At 42.6% G+C, this 17,689-nt stretch overlaps 1 protein-coding gene across 4 annotated transcripts in view; it reads right to left on the reverse strand.

Annotated features, from left to right (window-relative positions):
- Nucleotides 1-17,689, reverse strand: part of arnt2 (aryl-hydrocarbon receptor nuclear translocator 2) — a 105,352-nt gene that overhangs the window by 20,248 nt on the left and 67,415 nt on the right. For all 4 annotated transcript variants that reach the window (XM_074624647.1, XM_074624662.1, XM_074624638.1 and 1 more), the window contains one exon: nucleotides 14,501-14,652. In XM_074624647.1, the coding sequence (XP_074480748.1) occupies nucleotides 14,501-14,652 (152 nt within the window). The remainder of the gene's footprint in view (nucleotides 1-14,500; nucleotides 14,653-17,689) is intronic.

Consider the following 17,689-nt stretch of genomic DNA (forward strand, 5'->3'; position numbering starts at 1 on the left):
GGCAAGAGTTTACTAGGGTATCTACAAAGTATAAAGACTGTTTACTTACTATATAACGCTTAACTATTCTGATTCTCATCATTGTTTTCTTTTTGTTTTACAGGCATAAATTCCCCCCAAACATGATTTATAATGTTGATGAAACAGGTGTGACTACAGTGCAGACACCAAAGCAGGTAGTGGCAGAAAAAGGAAAGAAGCAAGTGGGCGCCATCACATCTGCTGAAAGAGGAGAGCTTGTGACTGTGGTCTGTGCAGTCAGTGCAACTGGGAATGCAGTCCCTCCCATGTTTATCTTCCCAAGGGTTAGATACAAAGACCACTTCATTACAGGAGCACCTCCAGGATCAATTGGTACCTCCACCAGATCTGGCTGGATCAATGAAGACACCTTTGCTGAGTTCCTTGAACATCTGGTTGACCACATCAAGTGCTCCCCTGAGCAGCCGATGCTACTAATCCTTGATAACCATGAGGCCCACGTTTCACTGAGGGCACTGGATATAGCAAAAAGGAAGGGCATTGTTATGCTCACAATACCACCCCACACATCCCATCGCCTGCAACCTTTAGACAAGACTGTTTATGGTCCATTTAAGACCTATTACAACCGAGCTCTTGATGGTTGGATGAGATCCAACCCAGGCAAAACAGCCAGCATATATGAAATCCCTGGCTGTGTGAATGAGGCGTTCATGTCAGCAATGATGCCACGAAATATCTGTTCCGGATTCAGGTCCACGGGGATTTTCCCTTTCAACAGAGATATTTTCTCTGATGCGGAGTTTGAGCCATCCATGGTGTCTGACAGGCCTAACCCTGAGCTGCAGCCAGCAGCTCCAGATGATGCACCTGAAAAGCAGGCAATTGAAAGGGCTCATGAAGAGCGGAAAAATAAACAGAAAGGGAAAAAGGAAAGTACCATCCAAGAACAAGGAAGGCTGAAGAGGAAACAAACCAAGACGAAAATCACAGCGTACAGTAGCTCTGAGGAGAGTGATGTTCCCATCCCATTTGATGACACTTCTGAGCATGAGAGTTCTAATGATGACAGAAGTGAATCAGACATCTCAGATCTGTTAGTTGGTGACTTTGTCATAGTAAACTTTGCATCCAAAGGCAGGAGCTACCATTACATTGGCTTGGTTGAGAGCCTGGAGGGAAATGAAGTGCAAGATTTCTCAGAAGAATCCGGGGGAGCGCTGGACGTGAGAAGCCCACCTTTGCATTCAAGGAAAAGGATGAGGCATCTTTTCTGCTGAGTGATGTGCTGAAGGAGCTACCTCAACCTCAAAAGGCTGGAGGAACTGCAAGGAGGGAGCAACAGTTCATATTCCCCTGCAACCTTGACAACTGGAATGTTGAATGACGTTGAATGATGTTTTGATTGTTCAATGGTCTTGAAACTCACAGGTGGTTTGTTAACACAAGTTCAAAACTGTGAAACTGTTTGTTATGCTGAGGTTTAAACTTAAAAACTCAGATGTTCAGTTTACCCCACGATGGCTCAACTTACCCACTGACTCGGATCAACTTACCCCTTACCTGGGGCAAGTTGAACCACAGGAGCACTTTTTTTTGGAAGGTCATTTTTTACAGACAGCTTTGTGATAGATACATGCTGATCATTTCATTTGATAGGAAACATCCTGAAACAAAGGTTCATGTTTTCATTTGACGTCTGTCTCATTTTTCCTAACCTCGAGGACAGCATAAGTAAAAATTGGCTCATCTTACCCCACTCTCCCCTACTGAAGATACCGTACGATGCCTGTAATGGTCATTGGTAGTGTTGTGACAGTGAGGAACACTTCCAACCGGTTTATAAACTTGTGACAACACCGGTGTCACCGATTACACCGGACATTTTACAAGAAAAGATGACGGTCAACATGTGCAGAGCTCTGACTCTGATCTTTACCGTCGGGTGGCGGTGTGTCTGGCCTCTCCGGTAGAGCTTTTGCTGCGGGGCTCCGCTGCGGGGGTCTACCTGGCGCCGCTGCTCCGTGCACACCGGCTGTGACGGCTCCATCCGCCTCGCAACGATTACCTCATTAGCGTTATGGTTCCCTTTATAGCATTGGGATTAAACGTGAAATATTGCCTAATAGGTGCGTTTGCTTTTCGTTTTGACAACAAATCTTCTGCCTCCTACTCCTGCTACTCTGAGCTAATGGACCAGATGCATTCATGGTCAGTATGTAGCGTCCGTCGTCTGACTATCGATTGATAACATGCCGCTGTTACACCAAAATGAACCAAATGGGTCAATTATTTTTATTTATTATTTAAAGGCTACATGCCTCGGTTTTTTGTAATGTTCAAATGTTTTTAATTTTAATAAAAGAGAACATGTTGAATTACAGTACAGGGGATTTATTGTTGTTTTTTTTTTTTTTTACCGTGGTATCGAATTTGGTATCGACAATCGTGTAAATTCACTGGTATTGGTATCGACTACTAGATTTCTGGTATCGTGACATCCCTAGGCTCTATACCAGCCTGGTCTAATTCCCAGGGCATCAAATACCGATGTTTTGTCACGCCCCTCAGTGTCTAATACCGGCGCACATGGATCCTTTGGCATCTGTATGAGATGCGTCAGGCTTTCAAGTAACTCCAATGTAAACCCATCCACATCATTATTAGACGCACAGAGCAAACTGCTCCAGAAGTCAGGTAACGCGGTATAAAAACCGATTAGTCCGCTTTTGAGTGGGTAGGAGGATAGACGGGTCAAACAAGCATAACTTTCACCCAGGAGACCGCTGTTCGTGTCGCGAGTGAAACAAAACCTCAACGTGGAGTTATTCTAAGTTACGTTTCGTAACTTATTTTAACCGAAACAACGATATTTTTCTAAACATAACCAAGTGTGAACGCACTCAAGACGCATTGAGGACTCGTTAAGATCGGATCGTTCAGACCACATTCAGAAGTGGTCTGGGCCACATTAAGGACCGTCTACTCGTCTGATGTCCAGCTGGTATCACTGCGCCCCTTAGGTGAATAAACAGGCAGACACGGGCGCTTGTCGGCATGGAAACAGCCTCTGTGCTCTACTGTATCCTGTCGGTACAAATGTATTTTATTAAAATATATCTTGTTTATAGGCTACATATCTACAGACTATCAGACTAGGCACGCAAAGTGCATTATTATCATACTGTCGGAGATGTGTCTGTGTTTTTGTTCCGCTGCTTTGCGCGGAGCTGACACCCGACTGTCCGCCTGTTCTCTGTCCTCCCGGCTCTCTGGAGCTCTCTGCCACGCTGTTGTCAGGTGGCGCGGTACAATAACCTTTTAGTTTGATGTTAATACAATGTACCAGAATTCAGGAATATGTAGGATATTACTACTGACATTCATGTGATATTACATCACAACGTCTGCTGTATTAGCCGTGTGTTTAATGCGTGTTTATTTGCATATAGAGTGGGGAAGTGAGATTGGGTCACAAGTGGCCATTCAAGATGCATGTGGAGACGCATTCTAATGCCAGATGTGAACAGACGTACTTAGAGCTGTCCACTTGTGATCCGATCACTGAGGATGTATGTTAATACCAGGACTGAACAGGGCCACTGAAATAAGGCAAGAGATGCCATTAGCGTAAGAACCTGAGCCAGGAGAGCTGGGTGATGCAGGGAAATATCAATCAACACAGTCCCTATACAGCAGCATGCTGCAGGCAGGAGCGGAGTATAACCTGCAGAAGTAGCATAGACCTAATTAGGCAAAATTTCCTGTGAGAAAAGGCTGTGAATACTTATGTACATGTGATTTTTTTGTTTTTTATTTTTAATAAATTTGCAAAAATTTCAAAAAAACATTTTTCACATTATCATTATGGGGTATTGTGTGTAGAATTTTGAAGAAAAAATGAATTTAATCCATTTTGGAATAAGGCTGTAACATAACAAAATGTGGAAAAAGTGAAGCGCTGTGAATACTTTCCGGATACACTGTTCTGCGCCTGTGTGAGAGGAAATAACTCTCCACACCAGCAGGCGGTGGTAGTCTGTATTAGTCATCGCCTCGTATGCAGGACTCCCCAGCCTGCCGTGTGTCGCTCACACCCTCCAGCTGGCTGTTAACGAGGGTCTTTTGGCACAGAGAAGTACTCGTATAGGTACTCGGTATTGGCGAGTACCCAAATGTAAGTAATTGCACTCGGTCTGAAAAAAAGTGGTATCGGTGCATCCCTGGCGGATATACAAGCCGTTGTTATGATACGTACATGAAACAAAGCGGCGTTTGCCGACCATTTTCACACCACTCACTCATCACTTAGCTTCATTCTAGATGTTGAAGTTGTTGTGAAAATATCTGTGTGTTGGAATGATCAGATGAGATGACGATGAAACATGAGAAGAGCCTTTTGTGTTTTTCCTCTTGACTTTACTCGTTGGCTTGCTTTCCTCACTTCTGTTTCTCTTCTCGTGCACTGATTCGTTTAAGCTAAATAGCCGATCAGAGTGATTTCTCTCACCGATGGGCTCTGCCGCCGTTTCAACATGCTGCCCCCAAACTGTCTGACGACCGACAGTCGGCTTGGTGAGTCAGGGCCTTTAGAGGACTGTGGACTGTGGGAGGAAGCCCACAGGAAGCCGGAGGACCCGGAGAAAACCCATGCTGGCATGTAAAGAACATGCAAACTCCACACAGAACTTGACAGAAGTGCCCTGGGTTCAAACCCAGAACCCTCTTGCTGTGAAGCGACAGTGCTAACCGCTGCACCACCGTACCGCCCCTCTAGATATAAATGTAGCTAAATTGTTAGCTAGTATTGGACCTCCATATAAACCAAATGACAAAACCTGCTAGGACCATTTGTGACCAGGGGCTTAGGCTGTAGATGGTTAGTAGCTGCACATTACAATGTGCTCCACGATTACATCAGATCTATCTGTCAGCCACGTCCTCCTGTTCCTCCTGTACCAGATGGAATATGTAAACCTTCCAGTATGTTCCTCCCTGGGCATGCCTGGAATACCTCCACAAGGGAGGCAATACTAATCTGATACCCTGACCAACTTGACTGGTTCCTGTCCATGTGGAGCTACTCTGATCTCCCTCTGGATGTCTGAGCTCCTCACCCTGTCCCTAAAGGCAGTGGTATGCTTCAAATGAACTGAGTTGTACAAAGTGTTGTCTCATTTCTGCCACTTGTATCCATGATCTCACCACCCAAAGCTCATGACCATAGATGTGGCTTGAAAGGTGAAAGGCTGGTCTATGCTTTCATGCTCAGCTCCCTCTTTACCACAGTTGTCTGGTTCAATGCCGGCATTATAGGGATGCGACAACATACCTTTCTCCCCATTCGATCAGTCATGATACTTGGGTGCAGATTCAATATGTATTGTGATTGGATATTACAATATATAGTGATTTTTGTTTACTTTTTAAACACAACACCATGGGAAAAAGTTGAATCATACACTTCTAGAGACTTTCACTTTGGAAAATATCTATATACACCTTATTTTGAAAACCGAACATAGTCACACATGTATATTTCAGCTAGCTATCCTCGTCAGCGTCGTTCTCTTTATCCATCCATGGTCAGCTCCATCGGGGCCGTTTGAATGCAGAGAACATAAATGTCAGTATATGGGTGCTCTACAGTTGTAGCGTCGGCCCATTTGACCACGGAGATGAGAGCGACGGTTGGCTCAACTGCAATGTTACCGCGATACGATAACGTTTCCTGTCCGTGACAGAGTTAGCATGCAGCTTCAGCCGTGATGTCTAGCTCTGCTTCTCCTGGCAATGTGTGAAACCCAAAGTGTTTCCATACTTTACTGGATCATGTTGGATTTAAAATGTGAGGGTGCAGGTCGTATCCACGCCGACCCTGCGCCGTTTTCTACTTTCTCGTTTCGGCTCGCTGCGGTTTGTTTTGGTTGACGGATACGTAACGGATATGACATCAGGTTCTCAGACTACAACAATAAAAGCCGTAACTTCCTTCTGCCTCCACATAGACTCAAATGAAGCAAATATATTGATTCTGGCATTAAAAATCTATTTCAAAATTGTAAAGAAAATCGCAATATATAGATGAATAAATTTTTCCCCCACCCCTACTGCATTACTGCCAAGGCTGTATTGATCCACCTGTCAATCTCACGCTCCATTTGTTAGCGGTACACAGAATGGCGGCACACACAAAACCTGAGAATTAAGGTATGAATACTAGATAATCAGTATCGGCAAATATAGGGGTGATCTGTATTCAAATAGGTAGAATCTCTGAACTATAGACATCAAACACGTTTTACCTGAGCCTGAATGGCATTGATCAAACATTTGAATAGTGGCTATATTTCCATTTCAACACGATTCTACAATCAAGTAAACACAGATTCAGCTTCATATTATTTTGTCATCAAATCAAGGTCAAATATTCTGAAATGTGGTAAAAACATTTTTTATTTTTTGAATTACTAGAGCCTGCTCTTAAATTACTTTATTTGCTTGGTCTAATTAAAATGTCTTCCTTTCCATTGCCCACACAACATACTGAATGGCAGCGGAGTCTCTGTGTGTGGTTTTAAAAACCTTGCATAGAAGGGCTGTTTTAAACGCAATAGGTTGGAAGTCCCATTTATATGAAATGTTTCAGGAATGAGATACCCTGCTGCTGTAATAGCTTTGGATCACTTCACTTCAAAATGGTCTATATGAGGAGTTGAAGAGCTTTTACTGCAGACTTTTCAATTTGAGATTCACCGAAAAGCACAAAGTGGGCTATTTGTTTAGTTCAAAAAAAGTAATGAAAGAACGTTTCCTCTCTCTGTGCTTTTCTATCATTCTTGTTGATATATGATTTTGGTCTACATGCCAGAAGTAGATAGCAGAAATTAATGATGATATATACAAACATGGCTTTATGAATGATGGTGAACTTAGAATCATTTCACATCAAGGGGCTCTGCCCTCCTTTCCTGCAGCACACCCACACACCAACCCTGTCTCCTACAACATTAACCTTCTCATCTATCTAATTTAATGTTGTATATAACAGGTCACAATGAAAGACAATAAACTGAATATTGGTAAGGTACTCCAATTTGACACAACTGAATGATGGACATTTACATTTATGTAATGTTTGCCCCCAAAACTCACTCTAAACACTAAATTGACTCAAATAATGACCCGTTATATAAAGCTACAGGTAAAGTAGAAGTGGTGTCTTTAGAGTGATTTTTATATGAGTATTATATCTGCCTATATGTCAGGGATTTCTTTACTTCACCCAATGACCACCTAGAGTAATCACATTATAATGCACTATAACAGTAGTTATAATGTATTACAACTATGGGAATTATAATACACTATGATCCTTGCACAAAAACAATGTCAGTGAGTGGGCAGCAGTTATGAAGTATTATGATACTTGACCTTATAAGTACTCATAAAATGCTTTATAATGTGTTATGCATATGATAATTGTTGTAAGGCGTTATTCATATGTATGAGTGCTTATAACTATAATAATACAGTGCTATATGCAGATTATAACACATTATAAGTATGTTTATAATACATTATAATACATGGGCGTCATAGAAAGTGTTGACGTCGGGCGGCTGTGGCTCAGAGCGGAAGGCGCTTAACCCCAAATTGCTCCCGAAGTTTGTATGTACGTGTCCACTCGTGTCCTGTGTATTCTCAATTATTCCAACATGTAAATAGATGTGATTTGACAGAAAGCAGTGAAGGGGAGAGGAGCTTCTGAAAAGGCTTACTCTGTGGTCAGAAATGGCACAAGCAGCTTGCCAGTGGCGGCTGTAGATGTCCTGTGATCAGCTGCTGCACAGAGATAAAATGGAAGAAGCTCTCAACACATCAGCAGCACCATTTACCTCTGATTCCAACTCTCCGAATCAACAGCTAGCTACTTGCCATGTTGCTGATCACACTGGCTTGACGTCCACTTGGCAACACAAAACATACCATTTCTGACAAAGGCAAGAAGGAAGAAGATATTTAACAGGCTAGCAATTTCCTCTGACTCCACTGATAGGCAGTTAAAGTGACAATTGTGCCAGCAACAGGGGAATAACTCAAATGAAGATGCTGTCAGAGCAGCAGGAACCAAACAACTGATACTATTTTCAGAGCAGGGAGTAGCACGCTGCCTGGTGGCCTGTGGTGAACTCATTTCAATTTAAAATGAATACAACAATCAAAATGAGCACAGCACTGGAGATAGATGACCACATTGCTTAGTGGAAAGACCAGATGGAGGACCTGAAAAATGTCAGTAGGGCAATTTACGGAAATACATATCAAGATATTATAATTGTTTGTATTACACAAAATGTGACACAATTTGCTAATTATATTGTTAATTGTGAGCCATATTCATAAAGGAAACTATTTGGTTATTAAGCTGAGAATACTGATTTAAAAGAACTTATCACAACTTCATAAACAAAATCTGTATATAGAGTATATCTTGTAGACAATGTCCAGAAAACACATAACTCTCATAGGCTATGAGTCGAATTATAATAACTAATACGCACCATCTTTGACAACAATTAAATGATAATGGAATTCCTAATCAATTCATAATTCCTGCGACAAGTTCATACCTCATCACCAATATACTGTATGTCTATCATTATTTATTACCTGATATTGTTGCTGAGTTCTGTATCTACTGAACTCATGGATTATGAGTATGAATTAAGCTTTAACTGCATCAGAGACACATCTGACTGTCATCCATCACACACACACACACACACACACACACACACGCATCTTAAAAATACAGAATTCCCCGATGCTTGGCCTGGCGGAGAGTCATGTCAGGCCTTGCTGGCTGCCGGGCTTGCAATACACTGACAGAAACTCTTGTTCAGTTTTTACTTTAAAGGTCCCATATCATGCTCATTTCCAGGTTCATACTTGTATTTGGGGTTTCTACTAGAACATGTTTACATGCTTTAATGTTCAAAAAACATTATTTTTCTCATCCTGTCTGTCTGAGTATACCTGTATTCACTCTCTGTCTGAAACGCTTAATTTTAGCGCCTGTCTCTTTAAGACCCCCCTCCTGAAAAAGCCCAGTCTGCTCTGATTGGTCAGCGTTTTCCGGTCTTCCGCATCTGCGCCGTCCCCGTCTTCAAGGCGTCACTGCAGCCAGAGACTCACTGGGTGTGTCAACTAGCGGCACGTCTACCAGTGACTGTATAGTTGTGACATCACAACCTTAACGGAGGTCCTGAGGGCTCGTTTAAAGGCACAGTTTTTCTGAATACAGGCTGTGTGCATTTCTCTGTGGATTGAGCGTTTTGATACTTTCATAGTATTTATATAGCACCTAGACCTGCTTTATGATCAAAGAGGACATGGAAATCTCACTTTCTACACGATGGTAACCAGAGGACACACAGGTATTCATCATGCTGTGAGGAACTGGAACTGCTGTCTACAATCATTTTGATGAACAACATCCTTTTTTTTACGGTGACTTCACAAAACCAACACATATTCTGCTAATACTCAGTCTAAGGGAGCTGTTGGCAGTGATTCATGCCTGTACCACGCATAAACAAACACACACACACACAGCAGCCATATTGAGATCAGTTGAGGAAATACCAAGCACCGCCCACCAGCCGGAGCACACTTTCTCATTTTACAGCTAAACAGTACACTACAAGATGTTTCTGAGAACATCTGAGGAGAGAAATAGGCATTAACGTAACAGAATATTGATTCATATTTGATCAACGCTGCCTAGTTTGACCGTTTGATCGGAGTTCGAGAGTGATTGACAGCTGCCTTTGTTGAATGAACAGCCAATAGGAACGCTCTCTCTCTGAAATGACCTGTGATTAGGGATTTTAATAATTAACCGTTTAACCGTTTAACCGACATTCAGCATTTTGACCAATTAACGCTATCGGTTAAACAGTTAAAATAAACATTAATAATTAATTAAAAAGCTGAGAAACTTGTTCCATATTATTCAGACATGTGTCCAGTGTGAAGTTGTGTTTCTACTTGTATTTCAGAGCTGAGCTCCAACATCCAACAGGGTACAAGACTCACGGAGGACCAACGAGAAGCAGCTCAGCGGAGCAGAGCAGCTGAGCTCACTGGGACTGAGTCTCCACACCTTTCACTGAACAGCTTGTGAACAACATGGAAATCAACAGAAGTTGGTAGATTTCCCTGCCAGTTATCCCTGTTGCCTTGAACAGTCTGGGGACAGACACGGCCTCTTTTCAAAAGGTCTGCATGGCATCAATATTTTTCCTGATAGTCACACCTGGTACTATGCATTTCATGCTAGTGGAATTGCAAATTCTCTTTATAATGTAGACGGCAGCCTTCCTTCTAACCTTCCTGCTTCCTGTCCCTGCAGATCCAAGGCATTAGTGGCTATTGACATGCTGCTGCAGGCGTTATATGACCGTGGCATGGTGAACAAAAACACTGGTCGAATGCCTGTCTCGACATTGTTCACTTGTACACATGTTGCGTTTAATACATCTTGACTGATTCTATTTAGTTCAGTAATGCTGTGTTCACACCACGAGCGACACAGCAGCAGGCTACAAGTCATTTTCAATGGAGGCCGGCGACATGAAGCTACAAAAGGACGCCCCGACACTTGTCGCTGTGTGACGCGCTACAAATCAAAGTTGGGATGGTCTCAAGCTTTTTCAGCGCTCCAATGACGCGGTCAACCAATCATATGTTTTTGTTTCTCCTTGTTCCGTTCCATCTAAAACAAGACTCGGTCAAAAGCATTCATCATATAAGTGCTGTGTAACAATATACACATACTTTGCGAAGGTTTATGTCATCACTGATGTTGTTGCTGCTGTATTTATTCCTAGATGGAGTGTTAATGGAGCAGCTACAATGTTAGCATAGCCTGGCACTGATCGATCCAAACTCCATTCAGAAAACAAGCATTTAAAAAGTTGTTTGCTTGTCGTCTTGCGGACAGACCTGACAAAGCATGTATTCAGACTTTTTACTAATCAGCATCATTGTGTAGTTATTTCGGCATACTTTTGATCCGTTTACAACGACGTCGCTGCCGTATTTATGCCTAGATGACGTTATGTTGAGTATTGATGGAATACCTACAATGTTAGCACAGCCTGGCATTGATCGATCCGAACTCCGTTCAGAAAACAAGGATTTTAAAAGTTGTTTGCTTGTTGTGTTGCGAACAGACCTGATAAAGCACGAATTCGGTCTATTTACAAATCAACATCGTTGATTAATGTCGTTAATGTCGGTATTTCGGCATCAATTTGATCTGTTTATTGCAATTAAATCCCAGCACAGTCTGTTTATTTTGGGTTCATACCGCAGTAGCGACGTGTGGCTGATAGATACAGATACAGTATGTAAATACAGCTCGCCGCCAGGTGACGTTATGAACCCAGACACAACAGCGTTTGGTTTTCTGACATATCTGGGACTTCCTCAACATGTACAAAGTGGTTACAGTGGCTATTTCTGGAGGAAAGCGGGGCGAAAATTTAGTTTGAGCTTGGTATGAATGCACGGTAACACAATACGAAGCACAACGTAACGTAACTTAAACGAACATAAACAATAGCACATGCACAACAACAGCTCTATGTAATGATACATTGAACCGCTGACACGCTCCCCAGAAAACATAAACACAGAACTGTTCTCCGCCTTTTCATTTTGAAAGAGCAACAGCCAATGAGGAAACTCCAACAGTCGGCTGACCAGTCCTGTAACTTCATCACTCAGTCATTGACAGACTTTTCCATTTGTAGGGCTGGCCCTCTGCGGTCCAGCCAAAAATGCTGTTAGCCAGTTCTCAGTGCTATTCAATGACGTAACCGCGTCAATGAGCGCTTAAGCAACACTTCAACGGTGACTTGGCAACAATGTAGCTGACCACGCTTGGCTGTTTAGTTGCTTTTGTTGCTCGTAGTGTGAACATAGCATTACAAATCAAAGTTGAGCTGGCCTCAACTTTTTTCAGCGTTCCAATGATACGGTAAAACGTCCCCCGATGGAATCATATTGTTTTTGTTTCACCATTTCTCGTCCCCTTCTCTCTCCCCACAATTCCTGTTCCGTTCCGTCTAAAGAATGGAAGAAAAACTCATTCTTGCCGTTAGCCAGTTCCCAGTGCTATTAAACGGCATAAGTCTATCAACAAGCGCTTGAGCAACATTTCAATGGCGACTCAGCGACAGTGTAACTGAACTGTTTTAGAAACTCGTTTGTGCCCACCTCGATCAACATTTTAAATAATGTTTCCTGAGGCTGTATGGTTGTGCGATAGTGTCATGTATTCTTATCTTTATCTCTTATTTAGGCTGTTTTTATGCAGATCTTGTGCAATATGGGTAATGCGCAATATATGTTGTTTGTGGTTTACATTGTATGTATTTCTATGTGTACATGTGAATTGTTGTTTGTTTCAATGTTTTGATTTATTGATGCTAATTTGGAGGCAGCTGATGGTGTGCAGCACTTGAGTCCAAGACAAATTTCCCAAAGAGGGACAATAAAGTGTATTGTATCATATCGTATCGTATCGTATCATATCGTATCGTATTGTATCGTCGTATTGTATCGTATCGTATCGTATCGTATCGTATCGTATCGTCGTATTGTAGCTGTCACGCTTGGCCGTTCAGTTGCTTTTGCCGCTCGTAGTGTGAACATAACATTAGTTACCTGGGGCCTCATGTATAAACGGTGCGCACGTACTAAAATGTTGCGTACGCTGTGTTTCACGCTCACACCGGGATGTATAAAAATCAACGTGGCGTGAGAATGTGCGTACCGTGCCGCAAACTCTAGACCAGTCGTGAGAATGTGCGGGCCGTCCTACAAACTCTGTCATTTGGCAGCGTCAAACTACAAAGTGCTGAAACTCGCCAAATGTGTAAAAATAATTTTTCCACTCAACTTACTGAGCTTTATTTATGATGTTGGATAAAAAAAAAACCCACATATTTCTTAACTAGTTTGCGCATAATGTTTAACATCAGAAAGGCACAACAAAAACACATTTAAACTAATTTCCCAGAGATGACATGTCTTAACCACCGTGCCAAAAACAAAATCGCATGCTGCACAATGTGGCAAACCACCGTGGTGAGCCTGTGTCCCCTGGAGCTACAGATGGATGAACCGGACCCTGGCACACCTAACAATGAGCCAAATGCAGCAGCTATACGGCGCCGTTTAGATGAGATACACAGAATGTAAAGCAACGAGGTGAGTTGAGACAAACATTTATTTTTCAACAAGGTCTTTTAATATATGACTTATCCCACCAAGAACGTCATTCATTCTTTTTAATTCGTTGCATATATATATATATTGACAATCTCTCTCTGTGACTCCAGCACAGCGTATAGTATATATTTAGTGAGGACGCGGCCAGACCGGCGCCCCTCAGCAGTCGAGGCACGGGGCGCAGCTGACCGTGCGCCTTCGGAAGCCTTCGGGAGCCTTCGGGAGCGCACGGTCAGCTGCTGTGGAGACGTTGCGTTTGTTACTGGTTCCTGATGAAAGACCATCAAATAAATATGTTTTCTAGCTTCCACCTCAGTAACAAACATTTCAATTTCACACTCTGTGAAATTCTTCTTTTTTGTTCCTTTTCCAGCGTGATTTGCCGTTGTTATTTGGACAATAAGTGACAGCATGGCGCGTGTTTATAGTCATTTGCATAGTTATTAATGGGAGGAGACAAGGCGGACCAAGTGGCACGTGCAGCTGCGCTCAATTTCACGTCAATTGGGATGTATAAAGGAAAGGTGCGCAGGAACAGGCGTACGCACGGTTTTATACATGTGAACATTTCTGTGCGTACGTACTTTTCCAATTTTGTGAGTACGCCATCTTCCAGTGTGAAAGCTGCGCAGTCTTTTATACATGAGGCCCCTGAGCTGCCTATGTTTTCCAACTTATTGTAATGCACGATTTTTAACAAACCCAATTATCGTTTCTCAAATAGTCTTTAGTTCATATTTATTTACATTGTAAAATCATAAATTTATACAATGATCAGAGCAAAGCCTTCTAAGCTCTGTGGGCTTGAGCAAGTTTAACAAAAATGATGGTCCTTTCTTAGGAATAATGTTACCTTATCTGCACCACTATGGTCCTTTCGATTGCTGATATCAATATACTGTGTGTGTGTGAGAGTTAATCAATCTGGTCATTGTGCTTTCAGTAATAATGGTAGAATAAAAAAAAAATAATGAAACAAATCCTTTATAAATGCCTGGGGTTGTATTTGTGTCTTTACTACTCTGTCCTATCTTTGACAGATGTTCAATTCTAACATCCTTTTAGGAGAATGTTAAAATATGAATGAAATGTTTTCTTTTTAAAATCTGACTTTTTTATCAACTCCCTTTTCTCCTCCCACCCACCACCCTCCTCTTTAGGTTAATATGAAATGGTGTGTGTGTGTGGGTGGGGGGGGGTATGAGGAACCTACTTGACGTTGGTGTTGGTGCAGATGATGTACTCTATCTCATCAGAGTATGGGTTCTGGAAGGTGAAGCTGCTGGTTCGGATCAGCATCCACTCCCTGTTCTTCATTCGGAAGCGATACATCACAGACAGAACCTGGCCCTTCAACTTCACCACCTGCAGAGGGAGGAAAACAAACCAGCCATCAACATTACTGTTTTCAATACATCTTAATCATCCATCTGGGCGTGGAGGTGAAAAGAGTAGCAGTGAAACTACTGTGCTTTAAGTATCTTACATACCAGTACAATGTTCTTCAGATTTGTAGTTGACTATTTCCAGTCTTATCACCTGAGAGGGAAGCATGATGGGATCAAGTCTGCATTAAACCATTCTTCCCTGATCCAAGAACAGAGGGGGAACCCATTTTATTCCATTTTACTTTTACACTTGTCTACAAAAGCCACTTTCATCTGGGTGGAGAGAGGATCTTATAAAGTGTAATAACTTTGGTTTAGAAGTTTGGAGTTGAGCTGTCATATAGCAGCGGATTCTGCTGTGGCTGAACTTCACATCCTCTGAGCCAATCACTCTGCTGACTGTCACTCTGAGTAATGAAAGCGCTGAACTTCTACCAATGTGACATGATCTAAAATGACTGACATAAACTGCTCAGCAGCTGATCACAGATATGGAGAAATTTTCAATCCACGCAGAGGGAAGAGATCACAGAACAGACGGGAGGGAGGGTGGGGGGGCTCCTCTGGTTAAGTTCAGCTATGAACAATACAGTTAGAAAGATGCTGTTTTGCTGATAAATAGGGGAGATACTGGGGTCTCTATGGCTACAAAAAGGCCAGCCCACACTAAAAGATTTTCAAATCTTCACAGATGTTGAAAATGTGAGAGTCCACACATAACGACATGTTCTGTTCAATTTAACAGTGTTGTTCCTATACTGTGTGGAGAGCAACAATTTGGCCAAACAGCACACCACACCCGACTCAAAAAAAAAACAAAACGGAAATCTCACAAAATCTCTCGTGATCAAACGTGACTTTAGTGTAAACAAACATGGCGGATGACGTGCAGGAAGAATTAGTGATGTCAGTTTTTGCACAACTTTATACTTAAAGGGACTGTTTGTAACTTCTTACACGTATAAATCATTGCGGGTCGGTGTCCCATGCGCGCTCCCGTGTGTCTACGCTGTTCAGACAAGACTCCAACACAGACTACACCGAAGCACCAAAACCACAAAGTTCTATCTAGTGAAGCCTGTCTGTTAAACAGGGTTAACTCTTCCTGCTCCGGCCCCCCGGCCGTGGCCAGAAGACACGGGACGCTTTGGTCTCCAGGACCGGAGTCTCTGCTGTATTCTGCTCCTCTGCCTGCCTTCACTCACACATCGCGCTCGTTCTCGCGCTTTCGCTCCACTCTCACGTGCATGCGCGCACACTACACACTGCAGAAGAGTTAGTTTAGCTCTGAGAATATCTAGTGAATGTACAGTGGACGTTTGTGCAGAAATAACTGCTGCAGCTCCTCCAGACCAACAGAGGTTTCCCGTGTCTTGTGAAGTGACGGGATTCTGCAGAGAGAAACGTTATCGTCTCCGACCAAAACTCCGGTGTCTCCCCTGTTCCCTCCGGCCGCGGTCGGGAGGCTGAGGCAGGAAAAGCCAACACTAGGATCAGCATTGATTCATGGAGAGACCTTCGTCTGGTCAGTTAACATTACTGCCAAGCAGCTGAAATATAGAGTGATATTGTGCTTTTAGCTGACGTGTGTCTCCTCACTGTTTTGAGTGATGCTCGTTCATGTCAATGTAGAGCGAGCACAAGCGCGAGCAACAGGACGCTGACTTTCGTTGACTTAACGGCCACAGGTGTCGCTGTTAACAAGACATTTCTGATTCTTACATAGAGACCCTTTAAAATTCACAAAGAAAAAAGAAAGATGGACGGATGAAGTCATGGAGACACGTTAAATAAACACTTGTGTTGTTGCCACAAATCAACAAGTTGGTCCTCCATTTCTGAGCTCCATCTTACTGCTACTTTAGGCTACGCTTGTTGAATCAGCTCATGCATTAGCTGCAGCCGCCATGACGGCGGTGGTTGTTCTTCCTCCTTCTGTCAGCTTGGTTCTCAATTGGCTGTCGTTCTTTCCCACGTGACTGCGTCATCGGCTGTCCTCTGGGTTCCCCACACACACACAAAAGGATATCCCATCGTAAATATTGAACATGTTTAATATTTACGATTTGAAATTGGAGCGGCCAGGATGGACTTCCGAGCCGATCGTGGGATGTTAAAAACTCTCTTAACATACGTCACACCACAGGACTATCTGGAAAGATCATCTTTAGAACCATCAACAAATCAGGGCTTTGCTGACCATTCTTCAAAATCAACTTGATTCTCCCGTATTGTGTACCCGGCTTACCAGATAACCAGATCAAATGAACCAGATAAATCAAATGAACTATATACTTTATCATTGAATCACCTAATAAACATATTGTTGTACATATTACACAATGTTATGGGACATGTAAGATAATTGCAGTTGACCCACTTATGGTCAAAATCAACTCTATCTGTGATTGAGAAGGCTGAATACTTGCTGACATAAGCAAACAGTGAACCCAATCATTCAGCCTGCCAGCTCTCCTGTCAGTCAAACCAAACTGCATAATGCTAGCGTGTCTGCTCAGAGACAAGCCTCTTGTGGAATATGCTTGAATAACAAAAGTGTGTAGATTGTGTGTGTGTGTACGTTCACTTGAGCAGGGAAAGAAAACATTCCTGATGTTGGTGAAATGTACAGTCAAGCTGCTGAGATAGACAAGGAGTTTAAGTCCCGACTCCTCTTTTCAAGGATGGATCCAGTTCTACGCCTCCACTCTCACATCATAACATACAGTGAGAAGGAAAATTTGAAGTGAGAGATTTTACTTAAGCGTTATCCAAAGCTTCTCAGCAAGAGTTTCATGCTCTGGGTGCACTGTTTTGTGACTCCCACTTACTAAAAAGAGAGTTCTTGGCAATGTTTCTGTTAATATGGATATCCAAGAGCCACTCTTATCCCCTTTGGTTCTATTGTCCAGTTCTGTGTGTTCTGACTGCTGCAGGGATGACGTATTTTTGTAGTCCAACTTCCTGATGAGGAAGTTAGCATCGCCCTGGTTCCCTCGACAAAAAGCCAACTG

The sequence above is a fragment of the Sebastes fasciatus genome, chromosome 2, assembly GCF_043250625.1.
Source record: "Sebastes fasciatus isolate fSebFas1 chromosome 2, fSebFas1.pri, whole genome shotgun sequence".
Taxonomy (NCBI): domain Eukaryota; kingdom Metazoa; phylum Chordata; class Actinopteri; order Perciformes; family Sebastidae; genus Sebastes; species Sebastes fasciatus.